The sequence below is a fragment of the Caretta caretta genome, chromosome 1 (assembly GCF_965140235.1).
Source record: "Caretta caretta isolate rCarCar2 chromosome 1, rCarCar1.hap1, whole genome shotgun sequence".
Lineage (NCBI taxonomy): Eukaryota > Metazoa > Chordata > Testudines > Cheloniidae > Caretta > Caretta caretta.
Genome location: NC_134206.1, coordinates 251,409,051 through 251,435,123, shown reverse-complemented (window position 1 = coordinate 251,435,123; position 26,073 = coordinate 251,409,051). Strand labels below are relative to the sequence as shown.

General features: G+C 44.2%; 1 protein-coding gene across 2 annotated transcripts in view; it reads left to right on the top strand.

Moving 5' to 3' along the window:
* The window catches only part of HIPK2 (homeodomain interacting protein kinase 2), a 186,674-nt gene that overhangs the window by 54,234 nt on the left and 106,367 nt on the right, over positions 1-26,073 (top strand). For both annotated transcript variants that reach the window (XM_048831139.2, XM_048831132.2), the window contains exon 2: positions 6,246-7,341. In XM_048831139.2, coding sequence (XP_048687096.1) covers positions 6,246-7,341 — 1,096 coding nt within the window. The remainder of the gene's footprint in view (positions 1-6,245; positions 7,342-26,073) is intronic.

Sequence of the window (26,073 nt, the reverse complement as noted above, 5' to 3'; positions counted from 1 at the left end):
TAACTCCTGTTAATGCTAGGGGGAGTTACACGACTCATATCAAGGACAGAGCAGTCCCCATTAAATCCAGTTACTATCTATTGCGTGAGGGCCTTAAATGAGTACACTAAAACTCATTATTAAAGGAAAGAACTATCAGCTTTATTTAATGCATCCTATCTGACCTCATTTCTGCATACGACTAACTAAAACTATCACAGTCGTGACCCAATGTGCACAAGTGAAACCAGATATTGATTTTCCAGGGGTTGTTTTTATATTCCAGAGTCCTGGCTACCTCTTGACCATCTAAATGGAGTGACGGAGTTACCCTGCATCTATGCTTGGAAAAAGGCCACATTTAGGTCAGGCTTAGTTTGTGTGTGTTAGGTAAGCCCAACCTAAAACGATCACTTTTCCTAGTCAAGACAAAGCTTCTGCGAACACAGGTGGAGCTCCTGAGGCTAACCTCAAGGTAGCCAGAAAGCCCTGTAAACATGGCTGCTAATTCTGTGCTGTGGGAGAAAAAGGCTGCTTCTTAACTCTTCCCTTTCCTGTTCCTGACTAGAAAGTGTGAGAAAGGCTGGTCCCCAGCTGCATCCTAAATCCCCTTCAGCAATTAGAGGTGGCACCATATTGGCAGGATCCTTGTCTGAAGTGAATTTAGAGGAGAGACACAAAGGCAATTATAGTGGTGCAGCTACTCTCAGGAAGTCTTTGCAAGTCTATGGGCTGCAGTTTGAGAACTCATGTTCTAAGAAGTATAATATCCTATTTCCCTATTTCCACAGTTTATAGCCTTTCAGTCTCTTGATGACCCATGGAATGATGACATTTCTCCAGCAGAGAAAGGTTGTGTGGGATGTTCAGAGCACACCAATGTCATATGTAGATTGAGCTGGGCTGGGGGTGCGGTCATCACATAGCAGCATAGGTTTGTTGCTTCCTTTACATACTTCTAGCTTTTGTCATCCTAAGGAACTAAGATGTTGGAACTGTGAATCATAATCCGGTCTCTAACATGGAACTAGAGAGCAATAACCACAGGGCCTTCCCCTATTCATGTTTTGTATTTTTAATACTATAATTGAGCAGAGATCTTAAGGAAACACCCACCATCATCACCACAGTTTTTTAGCATCTGCCAAACATTTTGGGTTTGCATTTCTCTCAAATTAGACATGCAGACAGCATTGCAATAAAAATTACTTTGCTGCAGAAACTCTCTTTCCCACCTGTGGGCTGTCAGTCAGACTATAATTTCTTGGCACCAGCTACATTGAGCAGCTACTCAAGCCGTTCTCCTTATGCCATGTGCCCCCAAAATATCAGCTGTGAAAAAAATGATCTCAGCAAAGGGAGGGAGTTTTAATATTTCTTTTAAAAGAAAAACTCTTCTAGTGCAGTGGTTCTCAATCAGGGGTATGCAGAGGTCTTCCAAGGGATACAGCAACTCATCTAGATATTTGCCTAATTTTACAAGTTACATAAAAGCACTAGCGAAGTCAGTACAAACTAAAATTTCATACAGTGACTTGTTCATACTGCTCTATATACTATGCACTGAAATGTAAGTACAATATTTATATTCCAGTTGATTTATTTAATAATTATGTGGTAAAAATGAGAAAGTAAGCAATTTGTCAGTAATAGTGTGCTGTGACACTTCTGTATTTTTATGTCTGATTTTGCAAGCAAGTAGTTATTAAGTGAGGTGAAACTTGGGAGTATGCAAGACAAATAAGCCTCCTGAAAGGGGTACAGTAGTCTCTCAAGCCACTGTTCTAGTGAATGTTGTGCCTCATGGAGAGTGAAAGGTGCTGGACTGACAATGCTAGAGTTCAAAGCCCTCTATTTAGCCAGAAGGCAAGTACAGTGTAGGCAGCCACAGTTCTTTGTCCACAGCCTTTATCAGAGGGATGTGTTCTTGTGGTGACAGGATAGTTCAGTCTTTATGCTCATTCTGTGTTTGTTCTCTCTGTAGAGACTACAAAGAAGGGTGTCTGGTGCAGAGGGATTTTTAAATGTGGATCTGTCTCCAGGAAAACTGGACTGAGATCACCAACTTATTTCACTAAGGGGCATAGACAGTGATCTGACATCAGCAATTTTTCAGTGACCGCTAATCCTGGTTGGTATCAGGACAGATCCTCAGAGGATGTAAAATGGCATATGCCAATTTACACTAACTGGGGATCCAGCCCTTAATGATGGCTATTAATTACAGTAGCACCTAGATCAGGGTTTCTGAACCCATGGGTCACAACCCAGAATTGGCTCACCAGAATTTGTCAAAGGGTTCCATGGGAGTCCTGGGGGTGGGGTGTCAGTAGAGTGACCAGATAGCAAGTGTGAAAAATTGAGACAGAGGGTGGGGGGTAATAGACATCTATGTAAGAAAAAGCCCCAAATATCTGGACTGTCCCTATAAAATCGGGACATCTGGTCACCCTAGGTGTCGGGTCCTGCCCTGGGAGAGGGGAGGCCTATGCGGCTTATAGAACACACCCCACACTACTCCTGCAGCTCCAGTCTCTTGGGGCTAGTTGGGCTCAGCTCCCTGCTTCAGGTGTTGCAACCTGGTGCAGAGGGTCACAGTGCTGCTCAGGTTTGGCCCAGCTGTCCCTCCATCATGATGATGGCAGTGGCGTAGCAAGGTGGAAAAAACAGGGGGAGCGGAAATAAAAAAAGGCTCACCTGGAGGCGCTCTGGGTCTCCAGCAGCCCTTCGGCGTCGGGTCCTTCACTCGCTACGCGGGGGTTGGGGGGAAGGTCCAAATTGGAGTGAGTAGCTCTGTGCCCCATGTGGCAGGGCAGGTCACAGCACCACTTACATAAATTTGGCCTGGGGACTTCCCATCCACCAGGCCAAACCTGAGTGGCACTGTGACCCTAGAGGTTGCAATGTTTGGAGCAGGGAGCTGAGCCCAGACAGCCCTGCAGGATAGGGATAGGAGATGCCACTATAGTACACACGGTGTACTTATTTAGCATTTATTACATCAATGTGTATATTATTTATCATGGGTAAGAAATAGTTAGTAAGCAAAATGTTTTTTTGCACTAAAGCTATTCACTGGGTTATGAGAGGCCCCAATGGTTCCTGAGCCCAAAAAGGTTAAGAACCACTGACCTAGATAATTACAGCTGTTGTGCTGTGTATCGGTGGCTTTAATTTTGGGGTGACTAGATCATTTAAAGTTATTTTTAGAGCTATCTCTTATGGCTCTCTCCCCTTTTTTGTGTCAGGTTTTTTAACCTTAGGGATGGTAAGCAAGCAAACTGGAATGAAAGCCATAAAGCTATAAATTACACCTCTACTAGATCCACAATATGTTACCAATTACCTCTGCTTCATTATTCATGTCCCGGGGGAAAACATGCCTCCAACCACCCCACAACCCCAGAAAGGTCAGTACTAGAATGAACACTGTGACGCTTTTTAATTAGTGGAAAAACAAACATCGCCTCTGCCTCACATATGATATTGGTGTCCAGGATGACAAGTTGAGTAATTTTGCTGCAGTTCTCTGAGCTCATTGCGTACCACAGGCTAAGTCATTCATAGCAACATTGTCACCCTCTGGAAAGTAGGGAGTCACCCTCTGGAAAGTAGGGAGGAAAGCAGGCGCTGTGGGAGAAGGGTTGAAAGATCCCAGGAGACTGAGTAACAGGGACCTTGGAGGTTGTTTTTTTTATACAAGTGTCAGCAAACAGTGTAGAAAATCACATTAAAGCTAGGGGTCACATCGGTAGACTACAGCAATCTGTACTGCTTCATCGCTGGAGGTTACAGGAGCTTTACACAGCAGATTTTGGTGTTGGGGTGGGTGTTCCCCTTGTCCTGATTACGTTTCTTTGACTCTGCTCTATCTTTAAAAGCTGCTTGGGGCAGCAGGGCTGAATAGAGGGATTCTGGAGCAAAGTGGAGTGCTCAGCCTGCTAGCAGGGGTGGAAGTGACTTAAAAGTCTTAGTTGTACGGGGGCCTGGCCCTGGGCCTCAGAAGGGGCAGGGCCTTGGGCCGAAGGGGCAGGGCCTCAGGCAGAAGGGACAGGTCTGTGAGTCAGCCTCCCCCAGCCAACCCTTTGGGAGGGCAGGGGGCCTTAACGTTGGCTGTATACAGGCCTGTATCGGCGGCCACTTCTTACTGGTACACCGTACCAGCCCACTTTCACCTCTGCGTGCTGGTGATTTACATGCAATTACACCGAATGCACTTTCAGCTCACCTCAGCTATTTCATAAGAGGTTCCTGGTTTCTGGCTCCTGGGAATTAACTGAAAGATTTGTGTATGTGTTTGCTTAACTGCGTTCTTTTCTCTGTGCTAATCAGCTTTGAAACTAGGAAGTAACTATATATGTAGCTACATATATATATATATATACACACAAACATAAAAGGATTTTAGAACATAGCAACACACCTGGGAATGAGCTAGAAGAGAGCTGGTTTCTCTCAGCAATTATGAGGAAAAAAAGCTGAGCTTTGTGCACTCTTAATTCCCCCCTGCCTGGGAGGATGCTTCAGGGTATGTGTTGATTTTGTTGTATTTTCGTAAATGAAACATTCAGCCTTCAAATATTTTCCTTTTAAATTTAAAACAAGTCAAGGTATGTTTTCTCTTAAAAATTCAGTGATGGTGGAAGATCAGAATACTGTTTTTTTTCCCCCTCCACTGTCAGTCTTGGGGTTTATTGCAAAACAAAGATTTGCAACGCTTGCTGAGAAAGGGCATGGCTTTCTGCCTTAACTCACTCCTAGTGTCGGGCTTCTTAAATACAAATCCACACTCAGCTTTGTGCGATTCACTAATTCTTCTTGCCAGCCCTATAGTCTCTACACTGGAGGAGAAACCTGGGAGCAGTTCTGTACTTGGTCTTCCACCTTCTATGGATCTCTGGTGGGTTCCCACATTTGTGCCTTTCTAACCACAAGGTTTTGCTTGGATTTTTTAAGTACCTGGGTAATTAGTTCTGTTTTGTTGTTTGTATAAATATCTACAGACTGTTAAGAATTTTTAGATTCAAAGAAAAAGATTGCAGGAAAATAATTTATGTCTTTTTTAAAATTTTGCATTAATTTAGAGCTAGATTCTGCTGCTCTCTTACTCATGCCAAATGTTACCTTATTCCAAGAATTGTCCTTTTAACTTTCAGCAGGATCTACTTTCCAGCTATGGTACTACTCACTATGAATGTGAATGGAAAAATGTGGCCCATTGTGATTTATGAAACCAAGGGAACTGACAGCAGGAGCTAAGGCTAATCTTTGCATAATACCTGTTTTCACTATCCATAAATGCTGACAAGCATTATGCAAGATTCCCACATACAGTTCTGGCAAGGGACTTCAATTATGACTTGAAACATCACCAGCTATTCCAGTTCTGGGTCCACAAACTTCTCTGTCAGCACACCTCAATTCTGACTTTCAACACCTCTTCCTATTCCCATCCTGGACTTCTACTGAGCAGAAAACATGAACTGTACAGTGGTTTTATGTGTACAGAAAGAGGACTTGAATGAGACCCCACCCAAACGATGTCATGTATGACATACATCAGGGATTGGACTTTGGTCCACAGAGGTAAAAGACTATTTCAGTATCCCACTACACCATCTCTCCATCAATGTCAAGGCCTTGTCTATACTATGGGGGGCGGGGAAGAGATTGATCTAAGTTACACAACTTCAGCTACATGAATAATGTAGCTGAAGTCAACATACTTAGATCTACTTACCACGGGGTCCACACTATGCTATGTTGACAGGAGATGCTCTCCCGACAACTCCCCTTGTGCTTCTCGTTCAGGTGGAGTACAGGAATCGATGGGAGAGTAATCTGTCGTTGATTTAGCGGGTCTTCACTAGACCCGCTAAATGAACTGCTGATGCATCGATTGCCATGTATCATCCCCCGGTAAGTGTAGACAAGCCCTAAGTTGTTGCTGGAGACAATGGGACCAGAAGGATGTTTAATCGCAAAAGGTAAACCTAATCCTTAGATAACTGATATTAAAAAAATAGAGAGGGAGACTAATGGTCACTATTAATATATATGATTCAGTTAGTGCTGACTCTTTGTTTTACTGTACTGCACTTTATTTGCAATGGATACGTCTCTCGGTCTGTAAGAGCCTGGTCATTCTCTAGCTGTTCCTGAGGTTTCCCTCCCCATCATTCCATTTTCCCTTATTGCAACTGAAATGAATAAAAAGCTGGGGAAGAAATCTTGACACTGTTGTTTCTTTAAATGTTATCTTGCAGGTATGGCCTCGCATGTGCAAGTTTTCTCCCCTCACACCCTTCAGTCAAGTGCCTTCTGTAGTGTGAAGAAACTGAAAGTGGAACCGAGTTCTAACTGGGATATGACTGGGTACGGCACACATAGCAAAGTCTACAGCCAGACCAAGAACGTGCAGTCCTCCCAAGCGGCAGCAGCAGCAGTCAACGCCTCCCTCCAGATTCCCAACCCCAGTATCCCTTACGAACAGACCATCATCTTTCCAGCAAGCACGGGGCACATCGTGGTGACATCTGCCAGCAGCACTTCTGGTGTCGTTGCAGTGTCTGGGCAAGCATTGGGCGGACCTCACAACCTGATGCGTCGAAGCACTGTGAGCCTTCTGGACACCTACCAAAAATGTGGACTTAAGCGCAAGAGCGAGGAAATTGAGAACACAAGCAGTGTGCAGATAATTGAAGAGCATCCACCAATGATTCAGAACAATGCCAGTGGGGCCACAGTAGCTACTGCCACTACATCCACTGCCACATCCAAAAACAGTGGCTCCAACAGCGAAGGGGATTACCAGCTGGTACAACATGAAGTGCTGTGTTCTATGACCAACACATATGAAGTATTAGAATTTCTTGGCCGGGGAACCTTTGGGCAAGTGGTCAAATGCTGGAAACGTGGCACTAATGAGATTGTAGCTATCAAGATCCTGAAGAACCATCCTTCCTATGCCCGACAAGGTCAGATTGAAGTGAGCATCCTGGCCCGGTTGAGTACGGAAAGTGCAGATGACTACAACTTTGTCCGAGCCTATGAGTGCTTCCAGCACAAAAATCACACTTGCTTGGTCTTTGAAATGTTGGAGCAGAACCTCTATGATTTTCTAAAGCAAAACAAATTCAGTCCTTTGCCCCTTAAGTATATCCGGCCAATCCTCCAGCAGGTAGCAACAGCCCTAATGAAGCTGAAAAGCTTGGGACTGATTCACGCAGATCTCAAGCCAGAGAACATCATGTTGGTAGACCCATCCCGACAACCATACAGGGTCAAGGTCATAGACTTTGGTTCAGCTAGTCACGTGTCTAAGGCTGTGTGTTCAACCTACCTTCAATCCAGATATTACAGGTAAGAGAGTTGTGTCAAATAATGTCAAGGAAGATGTTTTTTTCTGGAAGATCCTATAAAAACCTCTATGGTCAGCTGTTTTTTCTTGCCATCTTTTGTATCTGTACTGAATGCTGAATTGTGATGGCTAGACTCTCATGATGGGTTGTATGTCCATTGCCAAAATGAAAGAAAAGTAATTTAACATCTTGGGGTGATGTCCATTAAAAGCCATTGTTAATTTGCAAATAACCTTCAAAAATTGACTGATTAAAAAAGGAGTTTGTCAATTAAAACTGACAAGATAATTTAGAAAAGCATCCCTTCGCCCTCCCCCCCTCTCCCCCCGACTCCTGAGTCTGATTCCACAGTGTGAGCTAGATCCTCGGAGTTGTTGAGTTGGTGCATTTTCCTGCAAAGTCAATGCAAGCTACACCGACTTGGATTTTAAAAGTTTTTTTTATCCGTAAACAATGAATTAACATTTTAAATATAAATAACCAGATTTACAGGCTTCTTTGTATGGCTGAAATGATGGACTTTATAAAAATGATGTGCAACCATATAAAGAAGTTGTACAAATCTAACAGTTGCCTTGAAATAGTAGTTTTCCAGGCTGTGGGCCTGATGCAAAACCCATTGGAGTCCACAGTCAGAGTCACATTGACTGCAGTGGGCTGTGGGTCAGGCCGTACCGGAACACATTTTAGTATATAACTTTGTTTTAATGGTAATTTATTTTCAGTGTTTGAAATTTACTCAGTGTGACAATCTGTACACTTATGTTCACCCCTTTTACAAGACTATGATACATTTTGTACAGAGTATGCCTTGTGAGGTATCATTTGAAAACTCATAATTTGCTGATCATTATTGTCCTGATAAAATATTTGTGGCAACATTGTATGTAAAGTTATAAAATTCTACTACAGAACGTTACTGAGATGTTCCGATTTTAGAAAAGCAGGCACAGACCAGTTCCTCAAAGACCAAAGGCAAACTGATGCCTCAGCCAGGTGTCAACAAAATCAAATAGACTATCATCCAGTTAAGAGGCCACTCTTCAGCAGGAAAAAGGGTGTGAGTGAGAAATTTACATTTTGGAAAAGAAACTGCTGGAAGTTCTTGTCCCCACAGACTTTCCTTTTCTTGAGCCCCAGGCTGGAGAATTGATGGGACACAGCAGTTCATCTGTCCAGATTGTACCCTGGGTAATGTCACAGCCAAGTAGGAAGGATGAATGAGTATTGTCCATATTTCTGGGTGGGGTTGAGACTGGCATCCTGGCTAAGGTTTATTGATCTCCATTCATTGTACTTTTTACCCTTTAACCACAGGCAGGTGCTGTCTTAGGGTGAAATTCAGAATTGTACAGAGGGCACACCCAAGTTGCATGCACCATTTAAGTTCTGCTTAAGTCTGTAATATAGGGCTTTGGTAGTACCTAATCCTTGTGCATAGAGAGGAAAGAGGGTTAGGGCACTAGCCTCGCACTTGGGAGACCAGGATTCAATTCCTTGTTCCAGAACAGACTGCCTGTTTGCCCTTTAGCCTTTTTGTCCCTCAGTTCCCCAATCTGTAAAAATTTAGGATAATAGTTTTCAGAGTAGCAGCTGTGTTAGTCAGTATTCGCAAAAAGAAAAGGAGTACTTGTGGCACCTTAGAGACTAACAAATTTATTTGAGCATATATATAAATTTGTTAGTCTCTAAGGTGCCACAAGTACTCCTTTTCTTTTTAGGATAATAGTATTTCCCTACCTGACAAGGGGGTTAGGAGGATAAAGATTGCTAAAGATTGTGAAGTGCTGTGAGATATATGGATAAAAAGTGCTACATAAGAGGTAGGTATTATTTGTGCAGCCCCATTGGGGTGAATTTCATCCTTGGAGTGTGTCTTAACTCAAGGATGCAAAGCTTCCTGTGCAGATATATTCTCTCTCAAGAACCTTCCTATTGTCCCAGCCGCTTAGACCCAGAGCATTCCAAGGCTTTAGAACTGTGGCACCTCTGCTCGAAACAAAGAGAGAATTAGTTTACAGATGACAGCTGCATTTAGACATTTTCGGGAATTGTCTCTGTTGTCATAAGTCTCTGAAACAGCAGCGGTACAGTGGTATGGTGACTTCTTGAAATGATGATGACTTCCGTGAAATGATAACTTGTTGATAACTGATTTGATCAAAATCTGGCATGGCAGCATGCCTGGCTCATGGGTTAGATGCAATAGCTGTTTCTTGTGTAAAAGCAGATTAGTTGCTCCACTTCTAAAGAGGATGTTCATCTTTTACAACAGGAGGGCTTTTCAAACCCCTTCTCCCCCAAATAACGCAGCTTTCAGACACTACAGGCAAAGCCCAGCAGAGCTGGGAGGTGGGGAAGAGTTAATTTTCACAGTAACAGGAATTTTGACAGCTGTAACACTGCAGCAGCTGATTGTTATCTCTTTGTCCTTTCCTCTGAAGGAGGCCAAAAAAAGAGGGAAAAAAAGCCAGTTTATACCTCAGAAGAGGCTTAGTAAATGAAATATTCCACCTGATGACAGTCCCATCTTCCAGGGGAGACATGTTTCTGCTATAAATATGCAAAAGGTTTTAGGGTTGCAGTTACCTTGCTGGGTGGATGAAGAAAAATTATAATGATAATTTGGGCATTTTGTTGTCGAGTTATCTGCACTGGTGGCCCAGGTCCCAAGCTGAAAGTCAGAAGGGACAGCTGGAATGAAATGTGAGATACAAAACAGAAATGAAAGAGAAAAATGGTTGGTTCTCAGTGACAGTCACAAAGTGCTTTTGTGACAGTCTCTGGGAAAGAAAAAAGCTTAATAACATTCTCTTATTATGCTTTGAAATTTTATTCCTGCCCAGACTGAAGCTGCAACTTGTTAGATAATAATTCCTACTCAACTAATTCCTCTCCTGATTTCCATTCCTGATGCGAGGGGGAAAGGACAGTAGTTCATTAAAAAAAAAGTATTTGGGATGAATTACATCGGCAGGGGGCTGCTGATGAAGCTAAATTCAAAAAATGGACAAAATTCATATTATTCTTCCTTATGTTCTTATTGGGGCGGGGGTATAGCAGAAAATAAAGGCCTGCTTTATTCCAAAGAGAGGCATTTTCGTACTGGGGTATACATGTTGAATAATAAATCCATTTAATTGATTTTCTTGCCATGGCTATATAAGAAGTGATGGAATGACAAGCCAGGTGCTTGGCTGGCTGGTTCTTGCTCACATGCTCAGGGCCTAACTGTTTGCTATAGGAAAGGAATTCTCCTCCAGGACAGATTGGCAGTGATCTCAGGGGTTTTCCGCCTTCTTCTGCAGTATGTGGGTGCGGGTCTCTTGCCACGATTTTCTGGGTATCTCTCACTTAATCATTTTCCTGCCTTTGTGAGGGCCTTGAGCATTGGTGCATCTTGGTCCCCCCTATTCTCTGCTTGGGTTGTCTGCAGGAGCCTCCCCAAGCACCGGCTCTGCAGCTCCCATTGGCTGGAAACACTGCCAAGGAGCCAAAGGGACATGAAAGAAAGAAAGAAAGAAAGAAAGAAAGAAAGAAAGAAAGAAAGAAAGAAAGAAAGAAAGAAAGAAAGAGGCAAGATGTCCGCTGTCTTCCCCTCAACCCCCCCATCCTGTGTGCTGGAAGCTATATCTAAGCGGTTGACACTACCGGTTCATTAGTATAAGCCCAGACACCTGATGGTTTCATAGCCAAAGAGCAGTTACACTTGTATCCTTTTTTTCCCCCCTAAATCACTGATCAGCCATTCAGGGACAATCCCACTTAGTTCTAATTTAGTTGTAAGCCTTTTACAGTAGCCTTTTCACCCCAGGCAGAGATTCTGTCAGTGTTGTGGTCAAAGATATAAGTGAAAAGGGGAATGCGGTGTGGTGAGGAGGAGACTTTTTTCTCCCCCACTTCTTCACTGCGATATAAATCATGCCCATTTCAATCAGAGCAATACGCATCCTGTATCACTCCTACCCTGCCTGATGCCTAAATGGTATATAAAATGGCACCTGTGGATGTGGCTGGGTGCTGCTTTAACTTTCTAATAGAAATAGTTCCTAACCTGCATCCCAATAACCAGGGGCTCTGTTCTTGCCAAGTATCGCAAGCTAAGGAGGTTTGGGTCTGACCAATGAACGTTCAAAGAGAAGGTTAAGTGATGACTTGATCCTAATCTATAAGTACCTACGGTGGGAACAGAAATATGACCAGAGAAAGCTCTGTAGTCTAGCCGACAAAGGTATAACAAGACCCAATGGCTGAAGCTGAATCTAGACAAATTCAGACTAGAAATAAGGTGCACATTTTTAGCAGTGAGGGTAATTGATCACTGGAACAACTTTTCACTGCAGAGGTGGCTATATTTCACTTGTGGGGGAAATAATCACTTTGTGAAGTATATATACATATATATAATATATATATATAAAATGCATAACATGCTTTGCAATCATTTAGGAGGCAGAATACTACAAATGTAAGATTATGACTATCACTCTGCCCTACAAACAAATAAAAATAATTGGAATGCTTTGTTTTAAAAGCATTCAGAATGTACTGTAAGTGGCCAGGGCGTTGGATGCTTATGTTGGAGGTAAGTGGGAAATCCTGAAATATCCAGGCTGTTGAGAATGAGATTTGTGAGCACTTTGGAAAGATGGTTTCATTGTTGCCACTATTTCAGATGCTGCAGAGAAATGTATAGATATTGCGTGCAAAGCTTTCCTGCCGTGTCTGGTAATACTAGCGATTTGATACTACACACTTATTGGCTGACAAATTTCTAGACTATTTTAGTGGGTAAATGACTCTCTGGCTATTTTACAAGTTTCTTTTGCCTGAATTTGTTAGATTAGCCAGGTAAACGTTAGTATTTGTGATGGCGAGAACTGGACATAGTGTTTCCTGACCCTTAGCTCTGTTAAAGCCCCTTATTCCTGTCCTGCCACAAATTGTGCTCCTCCAATCTCCTCAAATGGCAAAGCTAATGCACTTAACTTGTAAAACCTTCTGCAATTCTGAGCTTCCACACTTCTCTCCAAACATACCTCCAATTTAGATCTGATGCACCTTCTGCTTTTCCATCAGCGGAATCCACATAGCTCTCTCCCAGTGTGCTTCAATCCTTCTCTGCTTTGCCTGTCCTGTATGTCTCTGAGGTCCAGACTGTCAATTGTGCAAGATTACCTGATGGTTTTGAGAGGATGTTCCCTCTCTGGACTAGAATGAAACCACCAAGTTCATCACTGGTAATCTAAGGTCACAAAGCCTCCCTGAACTAAATGCACAGTGCATAAACTCACTACCTACAGGGCACACTTCCTACTCCTCCACTAAGGTGCCCCTCTCACTGCTGCGTCATTGAATTTTCTTTGTGAGCATTTGTTTTCAGGTCCTCACTTTAAAAAGTGAGAAGCCTGAAGAGCCATTTATCCAGCTCTGAAGGGATTAGGAAGGCCATACATTCTGTACCCTTTGGCTAGCTCCAGGGGCTCATTTCAGAGCCGGCCAGCCTGCTTTCCTGCTTTTCAGAGCTGGACAGCCTGGCCTTTTTAATTTTTGTTGAACTTGTGAGTATGAAGTGAAGGGCCGTCGAAGTTCTTCCATGAAAATCATTTCCATAATCCCATTTACCAGCATCTTATTGCAAGCTGATGGGCACACTGGCATGCAGATGTGCTCCTAGATACAGGACCGTAGATATCTTCCTTTCTGTATTGACATGAATGGTCCCCTCATCTTTCCATGCTGGTCTCTAACACTCCCTAGTCTCCATCCCAGTGGGTTGGTTGTGATATAAAGGTACTTTGGATTATAGCGTGTAGCAGAGACAATACAGACCAATACTGGATTTTATAAAGGGCAGTGCAAGACTGGAGTTCCTATTCGCGGTTGGTAAAGTCTGGTCTATTTAATTTCTCCTCCCATTTCAGGGATACAGAAATGTCAGGTTTCATGCAGTGACTTTTGGGTGCCACAGTATTGCAGAACAGCGGGTACATTTTAGAAGACTTGTGGGGTGGAGAGGGAACAAATATCCCATTTGAAACAATTCTGCATCGATACCAGACACGTACCAAGGAGGCTGGAGTTTGGATTTGCTTTTGCAGAACAAAAGCTCAGCTGAGGAAGTTTTGCAAAACCAATACCAAGGTTAGCTTAATCTTGGTTCCATTTTATCTAAACCACCAAAGTTGGGAGGGAAATTGAGGTTCCAGCTTGAAAGCTTTTGGCTTTCTCACAACACTTGATGGCCAAGCCAGGATGGCTTTGGTTTTGCAAAACCAAAGCAGGAGTGGTTCTAAGCCAGGTTCCATTTTATCTAGATGACCACAAAATGGGGATGAAAAGCCAGTGGAGCTCCCACAGAGCTCTGAACAGAGGTTATGTACTCTGTATATGCTAAATTTACCCTCTTCCTGGGATTTGGTTTTATTTAGAATAACAAAAATTAGACCTCACCCTAAGCTTTCTCATCAAGCCTGGCTGTCCCTTGGGTTTTCCCTGCAAAACCTCCTCTGTTACACTCCTAGTTCCTTCCACTGAGAGAGAGACATTCCAGGTCCTCTTTTGTCCTGTTGAAGTTAACAAGTGACCCCTTTCTGTATGACTGAGAAGTAATTACACTGCATCTCTCAGTCTGGGGCAGGCTCCTGACATCAGGATGCCTTGACTAAGAAGCCTGGCATCCATCCTTATGCAGCGTCTTAAAGGCTGCTGTTCGGTTCCAGGGAAGTTCAAGAAAAGGTAGTTTATGTATTTATTAACTACATGTATAAAATATGTCCAGTTATGCATATCACAAGATACACAATATTAATAATAATAAAACACACTATTGTGTAGAAGAAAACAGAGGGGCACTTCTCAGAACACTGCTGATCCAAATAGAGATACTTCTCATCCAAACATCCCAACCCAAGCCCCTAAAGCCTGAGGAAAGAGAGTAGTCTTGTGCTTTGCCCTAAAGGTTAATCCAGGCGTATTCCTGAGCTGAAGAAGAAATGAATTCCAGAACTGAGGGCCCTCTACTTAGAATGCTGTATCTAATGGTCCCTAAGGCAATGGATACACAGAGGTCTTCCAAGGGGTACATCAACTCATCTAGATATTTGCCTTGTTTTACAACAGGCTATAAAAAAAGCTCTAGCGAAGTCAGTACAAACTAAAATTTCATACAATGACTTGTTTATACTGCTCTATGTACTATACACTGAAATGGAAGTACAATATTTATATTCCAATTGATTTATTTTATAATTATATGGTAAAAATTAGAAAGTCAGCACTTTTTCAGTAATAGTGGGCTGTGACACTTCTGTATTTTTATGTCTGATTTTGTAAGCAGGTAGTTTTTAAGTGAAGTGAAACGTGGGGGTAGGCAAGACAAATCAGACTCCTGAAAGGGGTACAGTAGTCTGGAAAGGTTGAGAGCCACTGTTCTAGGTGACTAAATCTAGGGCCTCTTAGATAAAACACCCCAGCACATCTCGGCTTTCTGGCAGCTCATCGAGAGAGAGCCAGGCCCCAGAGCAAAGTCAAAAGCTTGAATTGTACCAAGAAACAAACAAAAAGACAGCATAGTGGTTAGAAGACAGGTCTACTATGTTCCCAATGGCTAATACTGCTGTTGAGGTGAGCAGGCTCATTCTACAGCGGCTGTAGATTCCAAACATTGCAATAATCCAAGGAGGCAAAAAAGACATGGTTCACAGATCCAAGAGGAGAGGTCGCAGACATCCCATTGCACGCTCAGATGAAAAAAGATTTTTGCCACCAAAGTCACCAGAGGAGGAACCAGAGACCCAAAAGCACTGTATAGTCTGGGCTTTAGCCCATCTGTTATCTATACCTTGTATTTTCTGTATTTCTTTCCCATTGTTCTTCGCTGCTAGGGTTATTTGCATTAAAAAGGATGTTTGTTTCTGAAGAGTTCATAATTTCCAGCTGCTTCTCTCCCTGACCTGAAGTCATAATCCCTGCAAGTTAGGGGCATCACAATTGGTTAATATGGAAATGGACAGAATTTCCAGAGTGACAAACAGAGGTGGATTATGACTTCAGGTGTTGGAATAAGCAGCAGGAGCAGAGGAATTTCTAAGCAAAGATCCTGTTTTTATGAAAATGGCCATTGTACAAAAGAACAATCAAAATACAGAAAATAAGAGAAATGCAAATTTGTTTCTAAAAAAAGGAATGTTTTCCCAAAGCATCAGCAGCTCTTCAAGTGTGCCAGTGATTCGCCATTATAGCAGGTGCAAAGCTTTAAAACAAGCAGTGCCTTCTGAAATATACCTTCCCACAGCTTTCAAATGTATCTATGTATGGCTCCTTTAAATGGTCAGATGTTTTTGTGGTTCAGGCAGTGGACTGGGCCTCAGAATTCAATTCCCAGCTCTGACTTAGACTGCCCGAGGGACCTTGGGCAAGTCACTTCATCTCTCTGTGCCACAGATCCACAATTGTAAAATGCTGGATAATAACATTTCCATTCTCCCACCCTTTGTCTGTCTTGTCTACTTAGATTTTAAACTCTCTGGGCAGGAACTTTCTCTTTCTGTGTGTTTGTACAGTGCCTAGCACAATGGGGCCCCAACCCTGGGCAGGACACTACCATTACACAAATAAATGTAGGGATTATTGGGTGATATAGGGAGATTCTGTGCCTGGATCAGGGTGATTAATGCAGCAGCCTCTGGTAATGGTATCATTTCAGAGCAGAGGTACTTATCCTGGCAAACCTACATGGCCACCTTTGTATTCAGTGGCGTTGCAGAGCCCCAAAATAATTACAGAGTAACATCTTGCCATTATATTATGACATCTGCATCACTGTGATACAGCGCCATATTCTGAGCTGCTGCCATGCTACAATGTAACATCAGGACATAGCATCACAATTGTTTTGTGCATTGGCATGAGGCAGGGTGAGGATCCACCCTTGTGAATGGCATCTTTGCTGACTGCCAGACCTGGGGAAAAACAGTAAACAAAAAGCCCCATGCATCCTAGTTTTGAAACAAAATACTTTGGCAGTGTCTACGCACCTCTGGTATCCACTTTCCACAGATATCCTAGCAAATGAGTTTCCTGGCAGGAATGATTCCAGATTTTAAGGTCTGTTGAGGAGGAACCACAGAAAGCCAGTGCTGACTATGTAGACAATTTTGCATTGGAAATGTGATTGTAAATTACACTTACCCAGTCAGGGAATAGGATTGTACTGTAGGGTATCATATCAAAACTAAGCAAGAGCTGACGTTTCAAATATCCACAAGTATTATTCGCCAAAATGCGTTGGTGAATAATTTCAAACACCACATAAGTCGAGGAAAATTGTGATCTGATCAGATATCTTGTGAAAAGAAAAGAAGACAACCGTCAAATAAGCTTTGTTAGCAGTTTGCCCAGCTCCACTTACAGAAACCCAGGAGCTGGAGCAAAAAGTGAATTACTCAGTGAATTATTCACCCAGGGTTGCATCGTAGTGCAAAACCTAGCATCCCTGCTTTTGCTGCCAAACTAGTTTTGGTAATGTGAGGAATGATCAGGATTTCAAGGTTACATACATTAGACTGAGCCACATTCCTTTCTGATATTCTGTCTCTGATATTACCACAAGAACAAGCAAGTCACGGGATTTCCTGCCTTCTGTTTTCTTCTTTCAAGCTCTGTAAGCACAACAAGTCTCTTCCTGGGTTGCAGCCTGATAAGGTGATATAAAATTCAAGGTCACTGTGCTATTTACTGTACCAGGGCAGGCCCTGAAATGGCTATAAAGAGTTTGTTTTATTTAGCAGCAGCTGTTTAAATAAAAAAGAAAAGGAAAGAAATCCAAACCATCCTGTTTCAGCCCTTGGCTGTGGTACTTTAGGTTATGTCTACACTACATTGTAAACAGACTTGGGCTTGTGGAGTTGGTGTTTCCAAACCCATGCTCAAGCATTCACATTTCATTATAAACCTGGGCTTACAATTGCTAGACCAGGTCTCACAGGCATGCTGACGCATCCATACTGCACTACTCAGGCCTTCTGACTTGGATCTGCGGCTTGAGCTGCATCCTCATTGCAAAATGACAGGGCTTGGATCTGAGTCAAAGCAGGACTTAGGCTCTGACCCTTGCCCCTAGAAGGGTCCTAGGACCCAGGTTCTGAGTGCTTGCTGGTCCAAGTCAGACTGATTTGTATATGGACAGAAGGGAGGCTTGGGCTCAGACCTGAGTCAGAACCTGGCTTAGTATGCAGTGTAGACATACCCTTAAATTAGAGTTGCCAACTTCCTGATTGCAGAAAGCTGAACACCCTTGCCCCACCCCCTACCCCGTTGCCTCGTCCCTGCTCTGCCCCTTCTGTGAGACCCCACCCCCTGTCACTCCAGGCCTTCTCCCTCCATTGCTTGCTGTCCCCCATCCTTGCTCACTTGCTGATTTTCGTTGGGCTGGCACAGGTGTTGGGGTGTGGGAAGGGGTACAGGCTCTGGGCTGGGGCCAGAAATGTGGGGTTCAGGGTGTGGTAGGGGGCTCTGGCTGAGGCAGGTGTTTGGGATGTGGGAGGAGCTTTGGGGTGAAGGCTCTGGGAGGGAGTTTGGTGCGGGAGGGGGCTGAGGCCAGAGTGTTGGGGTACAGGAGGGGGTTCTGGGTGCAGGCTCTGAGCGGGTCCTGGAAGCAGCCGGCATGTTTCTCCAGCTCCTATGCAGAGGCGCGGACAGGCGGCTCTGCGTGCTGCCCCCATCCACAGGGACTGCCCCCACAGCTTCCATTGGCTGTGGTTCCCAGCCAATGGAAGCTGCAGAGCTGGTGCTCGGGGCGGGGACAGTGTGCGGAGCCCCCGTGGCTGCCGCTGTGCATAGGAGCTGGAGGGATATGCCGGCTGCTTCCAGGAGCCACGTGGAACTGAGTAGGGAGCCTGCCAGCTCTGCGCCAACCAGACTTTTAATGACCTGGAGCTGCCAGGGTCTCTTTTTGACCAGGCATTCCGGTCGAAAACGGGACACCTGGCAACCCTACCTTAGCTTGCTGGTCCCTACTGGTGAGAGGTGTACTGCATGGTAGTAAAGATACCCATAAACCTCTGGTGGATTGGGAAGGAACACATTAAAATACACTGCAAGGTACTTTCTTATTCATTGTCATTTCCAAGTCACAGCACAATTAGCAGGGCCTAAACAGGAGCTGAGGTACGAGTTAGCTCTAAACTGACATGTGAGAGAACTTGAGTTTGATTTTCTCTCTTGGTCCCTCAGGCCCAGATCCTGAAAAGTATTTAGGTGCCTAACTCTTATTGAAATCAGTGGGAGTTAGAGGCCTAAATACCTTTCCATGGCTAGAAGCACTACAGTTTTCCATCTCCTCCCTGTCAGGTCACTCCTTTAGCATGGAAAAGGGGGAGAACGGAGAAAGGACTCATTTTCTCAGGCATTGTAACAGCGTGGTGGCAGCTGTTCTTTAGGAACAGCAGAGCATGGCAACCCACAAGCACTGCTCCAGGAAGAGGTGGCTGATGAAGGAGAAAGTGCAAAAATAACATGTCATTTCATGATTTTGTGTGTCATTTGCCACTTATTTCAACACTTGTGCCAGGTCACTGTGCTCGCTGGCGATTGGCCACCGAGAACCACAATGAGCTGACGAACCATTGGCACTAGATCAGCACCCGAAGTGTGAAAATGAGATTAGTTACTAGGGAGACTCATCATCCATGCCTATTGAATAAAAAGGCAGCACTAAGGACACCATTTACACAGGACTTCAATGGGTGTTTTGCCCAAATTGGGATTTGGTACCAAATGTTTAAATACATCAACCTGCACCTTAAGTGCCCCCTTTCCCCGCAACATTGCTCTCAGTAATCAAGAGCTGCATGTGTTATACAGAGGCAGGTGTATTAGACAAATCAGTACTTTGGTGAGGTCCCATGTGTCCCCAGCACAGTGCAGTCGGGAACTAAATTACACTGGCCTTATGATAAAGAGCATCTGGAGTTGTGGATAGTATCTCCCACCTTACTGCTTAATAGGGGTGTTGCTAGGTAAGTGATTCGAGTTGGTTTATAAAAGGATTCAACAGAACAAGTAGAGGTAAATTACCGGAAGAGAACTTGGTCAATACATATATATATATATATATATATATATATATAAAGAGGGTTAAAGAGTCACACCCTTCAGACTCCATCCAGACTGACTTTGGTGCCTAAAGTTTCTGCCTCAGTGCCTGCAAACTATTGCTGCACCTGTGATGCTTTAAATTGGTCCCAGCTGGAGGTAAAGGCAGCTGCCTGTCAGGAAGTAGCTAACAGCTGCAGTGTCTTTCTCCAGGTCAAGCTGGAGGAAAAGAACATTCTCTATCAGGTGAGAGTTTCTACCTTGGCTGGGTCATACCTGTCTCTCTGCCTGATGTTAGTTGAGCTGTAGCTACTTAGTTAATTGTTTAAATTGGGAAATAGGGACAAAAAGTTTGCTGTTCCCTTTGGGGAAGGGTTGTGAGGAGTGAACTCTGTAGTGCTGTAAAAGAAAAAGGACACACAGGTACCCTATGATAAACATTCAGTGCAGACAGGGAATTAGAAATCAAAGAGGAATGTCTCTAGGGTCCTGGAGTGGGGAAGACACTTAGCAAGCAATTTTCCCCCTAGTATGTGGGTTCCTGAGAGCCTATCTTCCCTGGGTAAAAAGAAGTGTGGGGAGGAATTTAAGGCCAAATTTTACCACTCTTTTTCACTGTGAGTGGTTCATCACTCTGTGAATCATTTCAGTGGACTTACTTGTTAGATTTACCAGAACTCCTGGGTAAAGGACAGTGTGTAGTTGTTCTGTGACCAGATCAGGGAACAACTTGGGATGGGAGCTAGGCGAAATACTTTTAAATAGTAAATTTGTTTTAAAAAAAGCAATTGGGGGGCACTGAAACTATTCATGAATTTGGGTTGAATTTGGCTAGTAGTTTTGTTGCTCCTCACACTCTTTCCCCCTCCCCCCCTGAAGTTTGAAAGCATTGAAATGTTTTGCTTAAACATTTTCAACACAAACTTTCAATATTTCTTTTTTGAATCAATATCTGAAGCATTTTGTTTGTCCTGAATAACATTTTTTTTTTCATCTTGGTGAAGCTGCCCTGAAAAAAATCAGTTTGTGTTTGAAGCTGGTAATTATTTTTTCAGAGTTTTTTTGATGCAGACATCAAAGTGAAAAATCACCTATTCACTCAGCTCTACGTGGGACTCTCTTAGTCACGAATTGGTCCTTGGTCCAGTCGCTCTAGGGCAGAAGTAATCTGCATCAGACCCTTACTTGGCACAGCTTTCGGACCCATTTATGCCAGCTTGGTGATCCTGGCTGGTGTGTGGAGGGTTGAAGTCAATGTTCTGCCACTTCCCATCCCTGTGTGCCCTGCGTCCAGTTCCAGGAGAGGGGGAGTAAAAGCTTTCTATGCATTGCTCCATCACATAAAACCCTTCACACACCTCAGAGCTGTTTCTCAAAGCAATTTTGTGGGGAGGATAGGAGCGGTCTTGATGTCTGAGAATTTACCTGAATCTTACTGAAGCAAACCTGAACCAAAAATTGTATGGTTCACATAGTCAGGTTAGTTCTTTCTCATTATTCTGCCTTTTCACACATCTCTGCAATTCCTAGTTCTGAGTGGAAGCAGAAGTTCCAAAGTACAAGAAGGAATTTTTTGTGCTGCTTCTAGCCTGAAGATCAGAGGTTCTCAGCAGATTCAGATGAATATCTAAAATGTGGAGTGCTCATCAGAACCCAAGCTCAGGCAGTTGGCTCACAAGGCACAGTGGGGGTTTTTTTGTTGTTTTTTTTCCTTGCTCTATTTAGAAAATAGGGAGAACTGTGTGTGCTCCTGTAATTGATTCCAATGATAGTGCAGCTTTTGAGAACAAAAATCAGTAATGTTCCAGCTAAGTTTGATGGTGATCTTGTAATGAGCTGGCTGCTTGTGTTTTAACTCTTAGCTTGTCAATGGACTAAGCATAATTATTTTCTTTTCTTGATATACAACTCGTGCTTCTGTTAATAACATTTCCACATCTCTCTCACACACTATTTTTTTAAACTTGAGAAACTGTGATAGACTAGGATTGCCAAATTTGTAATATCTAAAAACTGGACACTCCATCATGAATGCCAGAACCTCCCCTTCCCTGCTCCTTCCCCCACCCCAAGGACTTGCGCCTGGTTTGCCCCTTCTCCACTGCGGCCCTGCCCCCCCCCCCCATTTGCTCCTCTTTTTTCCCTCTCCCTTCCTGCTCACTGCTTTTGCCCTTTTCCACCCCTCCCTGCATCGGTCAGGAGGGACTCACCTGCAGAGCCAGGGCTGGGAGCTGCAGCTGCCCAATGCAGGTAGGAGGTGGCCCCGGCTGAGTAGGGGCTAGCGCAGGTGATGACTTCGCCTTCCTCTGTAGCGTGGGGTACGGGTCACTTGCTGGAGGATTCTCTGCTCCTTGAAGTCTTTAAACTACGATTTGAGGACTTCAATAACACAGATATACGTGTGAGGTTTTTTGCAGGAGTGGTAGGTGAAATTCTATGGCCTGCGTTGTGCAGGAGGTCAGACTAGATGATCAGAATGGTCCCTTCTGACCTAAATATCTATGACTCTATGACTCAGCGCCTTCCCCACCCACAGTAACCAGACTTTTGGTATCTGGTCAGTAGATCTGACCGGACATCATCAGGTCCCCTTTTTGACTGGACTTTCCCATCAAAAACCAGACACCTGGCAACCCTATGATGGACAAGTGAAGGTGGCCTCTCTTCATTTAGGGCAATCAAGGGACTGTCACAGCTATTTGTAAACTGTTGCTCCATTAGGAAAAAGTTATATATTTGTGTCTTTTTCCTCTTGACACAACAATAAACAGCATGAAGAAACCACATATATAGTTGTTTTTATTAACTGTGTTTATTAAATATACTATATACAAACATGGCAGGCCTAGCTGCATACATACTGCTGCTCTGACTGGTTTCTAACAGCTTGTAAACACAGAACACTGAGTACCATCAGAGTACTCACAAACTCTTTAAAGGGAGTTTACCCTGTTCCTATTCGCTACAACATTCTCTGTGACAAACTGTCTGGCGTGAGGCTCTGTGTCTGGGAGGGAGAGGAAGGGGTGAATAGAACTGGAGTGGAGTTGTGTGAATATATCTGATGGTGTTTACGTATGTGATTGTGAGGACTGGCGTGTACTTTTCTGTGTGAAAACTGTTACGGATGGTCTTTTAATCATGTTTAACAGGGTAAGCATTCAAATTTAAACTAGTTGCTGCTATTTACAACACTGAAGGCTATGGACACAGAGAAAACTTCTGGTGGAAAAGGAGGGTATTTGGTCTCTTAGACACAATAAATGACACTTTTTAAGAAGAGTATTTTGACTGCCCCTGGGGGACTAAAAAACATGGAATCCTCCGTCAAGAAGAAAATGGAGTGTTTCATTTTGAGTGTCACAAATGCTATTAAGAAAGACAGATTGGCTGATTTTTTTCCAAGCCACCACACTAAGATGTGGATGATGAAATATTACAAGTTGATTTCAGCAGGCAAGAGGCTGGGGGGCGAAGTCCTCTATTAAAAATAAAAATATTCCCCATGAGATATAGTCCCCCTAGTTGCCAGAAAATAGCTGCTCTTGTTTGTTAGTACTGTCGATCAGTGGACCAGATTCATGGGATTGCGGGGGTACAAACAAAAGCAGAATTTGGCCATAGAGCAGTTTTACGAAGGTCTCCTGGAGACTCATTTGATACCCGATCTCTTCTTCGCAGATGCAGGAACGCGGGTCAAACAGTAATCTCAGTTACACTGACGTACCTCTGGAGAATCTCACTGAAGTCAATAGAGTTACTCCCAGTTTACTCCTCCTGTAAGTGGGGTCAGAAGCTGGTCCCATGTATATAATAATGAAGGAAGATAAAGAAAGATAACAAAACTGCATTCAGGACACATAATGTTATTAGTGCTGATATCATTTTCAGCAAACAATTGCTGTAATTACAGGTATCTTCCTTCCCCGCCTCCCCACCCCCCACCTTTTGTTTAACTCGTCTTCTCAGTTTTGTTATGGCCACAAAGGGACATAATATATATCACCGTGGGTTGTAACCCAGAACTGGGTCGTGGAATGGAAGGGACTGAGTCGCGGCAGCTCTGGTCAGCACCACTGACCGGGCTGTTAAAAGTCCCGTTGGCGGTGCTGCCCGGCTAAGGCAGGCTAGTCCCTACCTGTTCCGACACTGCGTTGTGCCCTGGAAGCGGCCAGCAGCAGGTCCAGTTCCTAGGTGGGGGGCCCACAGGACTCCATGCGCCGCCCCTGCCCTGAGCACTGCCTCCACACTCCCATTGGCCAGTTCCCGGCCAATGGGAGCTGGGGGGGCAGTGCCTGCGGGTGGGAGCCGCTTGTGTACCTCCGTCTAGGAGCCGGACCTGCTGCTGGCTGCTTCCGGGGGCAGTGCGATCCGCGGTGCCGGGAGAACAGGAAGCCTGCCACTGCGCCGCTTATGGGAACCACCAGAGGTAAGCCTGCACTCCAATCCCCTGCCCCAGGCCTGAGCCCCCTCCTGTACCCCAAACCCCTCATCCCCAGCCCAGAGCCTGCACCCAGAGTCCAGAGCCCTGACCCCCTCCCACACCCCAACCCACTGCCACAGCCCTGAGGCCCCCAAACCCTGAATCCCTCATTCCCAGCCCCACCCCGCAGCTCTCACATCCGCACCCCAACCCTCTGTGCCAGGCCCTCCCAAACCCCTCATCCCCAGCTCTGTTGGGTCGCTGGCATCAACAATTCTCTTCAATTGTGTCGCCAGAAAAAAAAGTTTGAAAACCACTGATGTATATGGACTAGCACCAAATTAGGTTTGCTGTATCATTTAGAAAAAGGTTTGTAGTCATGTTTTTGGCCATTGGCAAAATTATAAGGGCTGTTCTTGAGAGTCTAAAAACAAAAAAAGCAAAAACCAAAAGAAAACGCAGCTTTTTTGACTGGCATAATCAGTAACCCTTCGAGTCTGATCTGTGTTGTTGGAAGTAAGGAGACACAATATCGGTACTAGAAAAGCCATAAAATGTCTGTGTGCATTTTTTGCTAAGTAATCAAAATCTTTCACTTATTATCTATATATTTATGTTCATATAAATACACAGTGGGTATGCTTAAAAAGTAATTCTGGTTTTAAAGCATTCCTGGTTCCCGCAATCTTCCCAGGTCTTAAAGGCCCCGATCCAGTGCAGCATTTACACACGTGCTTAACTTTAAGCATGCGAGTAACCCCTTTGGCTTCAAGAGCTGTGAATTAAAATTAAAGTATGTGCTTAAGTGCTATGTTGGGTGGGGGCCAAAATGAGGAATCCTGGTAATACATCTGAAATGTGTTCACTGTATGTATGTATACTGGATGTGCATATCTGTGTGCACGTAGATGGGTATTATCTTAAATAAAAACCTGTTTATTATGTTGTTTTTGCCAACTGGTGCCCAGACATAGCGCACAATCTTCCTGTCTGCTGTGCAAACACCCTGAGTATGTACTGCAGTGGAGACTAGAACCTGCCTAGTGCATGGAAGCCCCTCTGACAAGGGAACTGACAGCAAGCTTCGCCCTGGTTCAGCTGACAGAAGCCGTGCAAAGTTGGTCCCAGCTATACATTGCATTTTGCACATGTTCCTATTTCTCAGTGTGATTTTCGTAGAGAGGCTGTTTTCTGGGAGGTCTGACACGGTGGTCAGGCTCTTTGAAGGGCGGATTTTTCCCTTACACCAAAACAGAAGTTTGAGAGAGAAGCAGCAGGGGTACGGTGGGGAAGTGATAGGTCAGAGCAGAGGGAAACTGTAGAATGGCCATGCCCAGAGTTGCTGCTGATACGCCTACCAAGAATGCAGTATTCACAGCCCAGTTCTATGGGGTTGTCTTCTATCCGGGTTTCTGGAGAGAGTCACATCCATTTTAAGGGGTGTGATATTTAACAACCCTGGAGCTCTAGCATCTTCTAGACATATCTACAGCTTTTACATTAGCCTTGGGCTACTGAATCTAGCATTCCCAGAAATGGATCACTGACCTAGAAATGGTTATTTTAAGTTGTGTAAGGACCCTAAACACCGAGAATAATTGCAATCCTTAATTCTGTGAAGGACAACAGTCTGGCAATTGGATGGGAGGGGGAGACTGGAGAGGGAGCTGCTTATTTTACTGCAGAAACCCCATCTGATTTTATCTGTCTCACTCAGGCGTATCAAAATAAATGGCTATCAGGGGCTAGTAGCATTGAGGGGTGGCTGGCTGGGGTCTTCTGGCCTGTGGGGCCATTTGTCATTCCCAGGTGACTTTTCTGGATGCCCACTTCTATTTCATTTCCCCCACTCCCATTTCAGATCCAGGCAGGTGTCATGTGTGTCTCCCTGTGGATGGATCAGAATTGTCATGCATTCCTTCATCACTTTGAGAGTAATGTGTGTTTTATCCTATTGGTTTATGTGGATTTAAATGTGTGCAGGACATACAGGATCATCATACTACTTGTTCCGGCTCTTCTCCCAACAGCAGACATAAGCTTTTTGTGATGGCATGGCTGGGCTGGGGTTAGATCACTTCATGCTTTGTAATGGCTAAAAGCCCTTATTACCAACAAGGAAAGGATGTGCATGTGTCTATGGGAGAAGAACCACAATGGAGTGGAAAGGACAGGGCAGGGGTTGCTGTGGCTTCTCAAGGGACCGCTAGATAC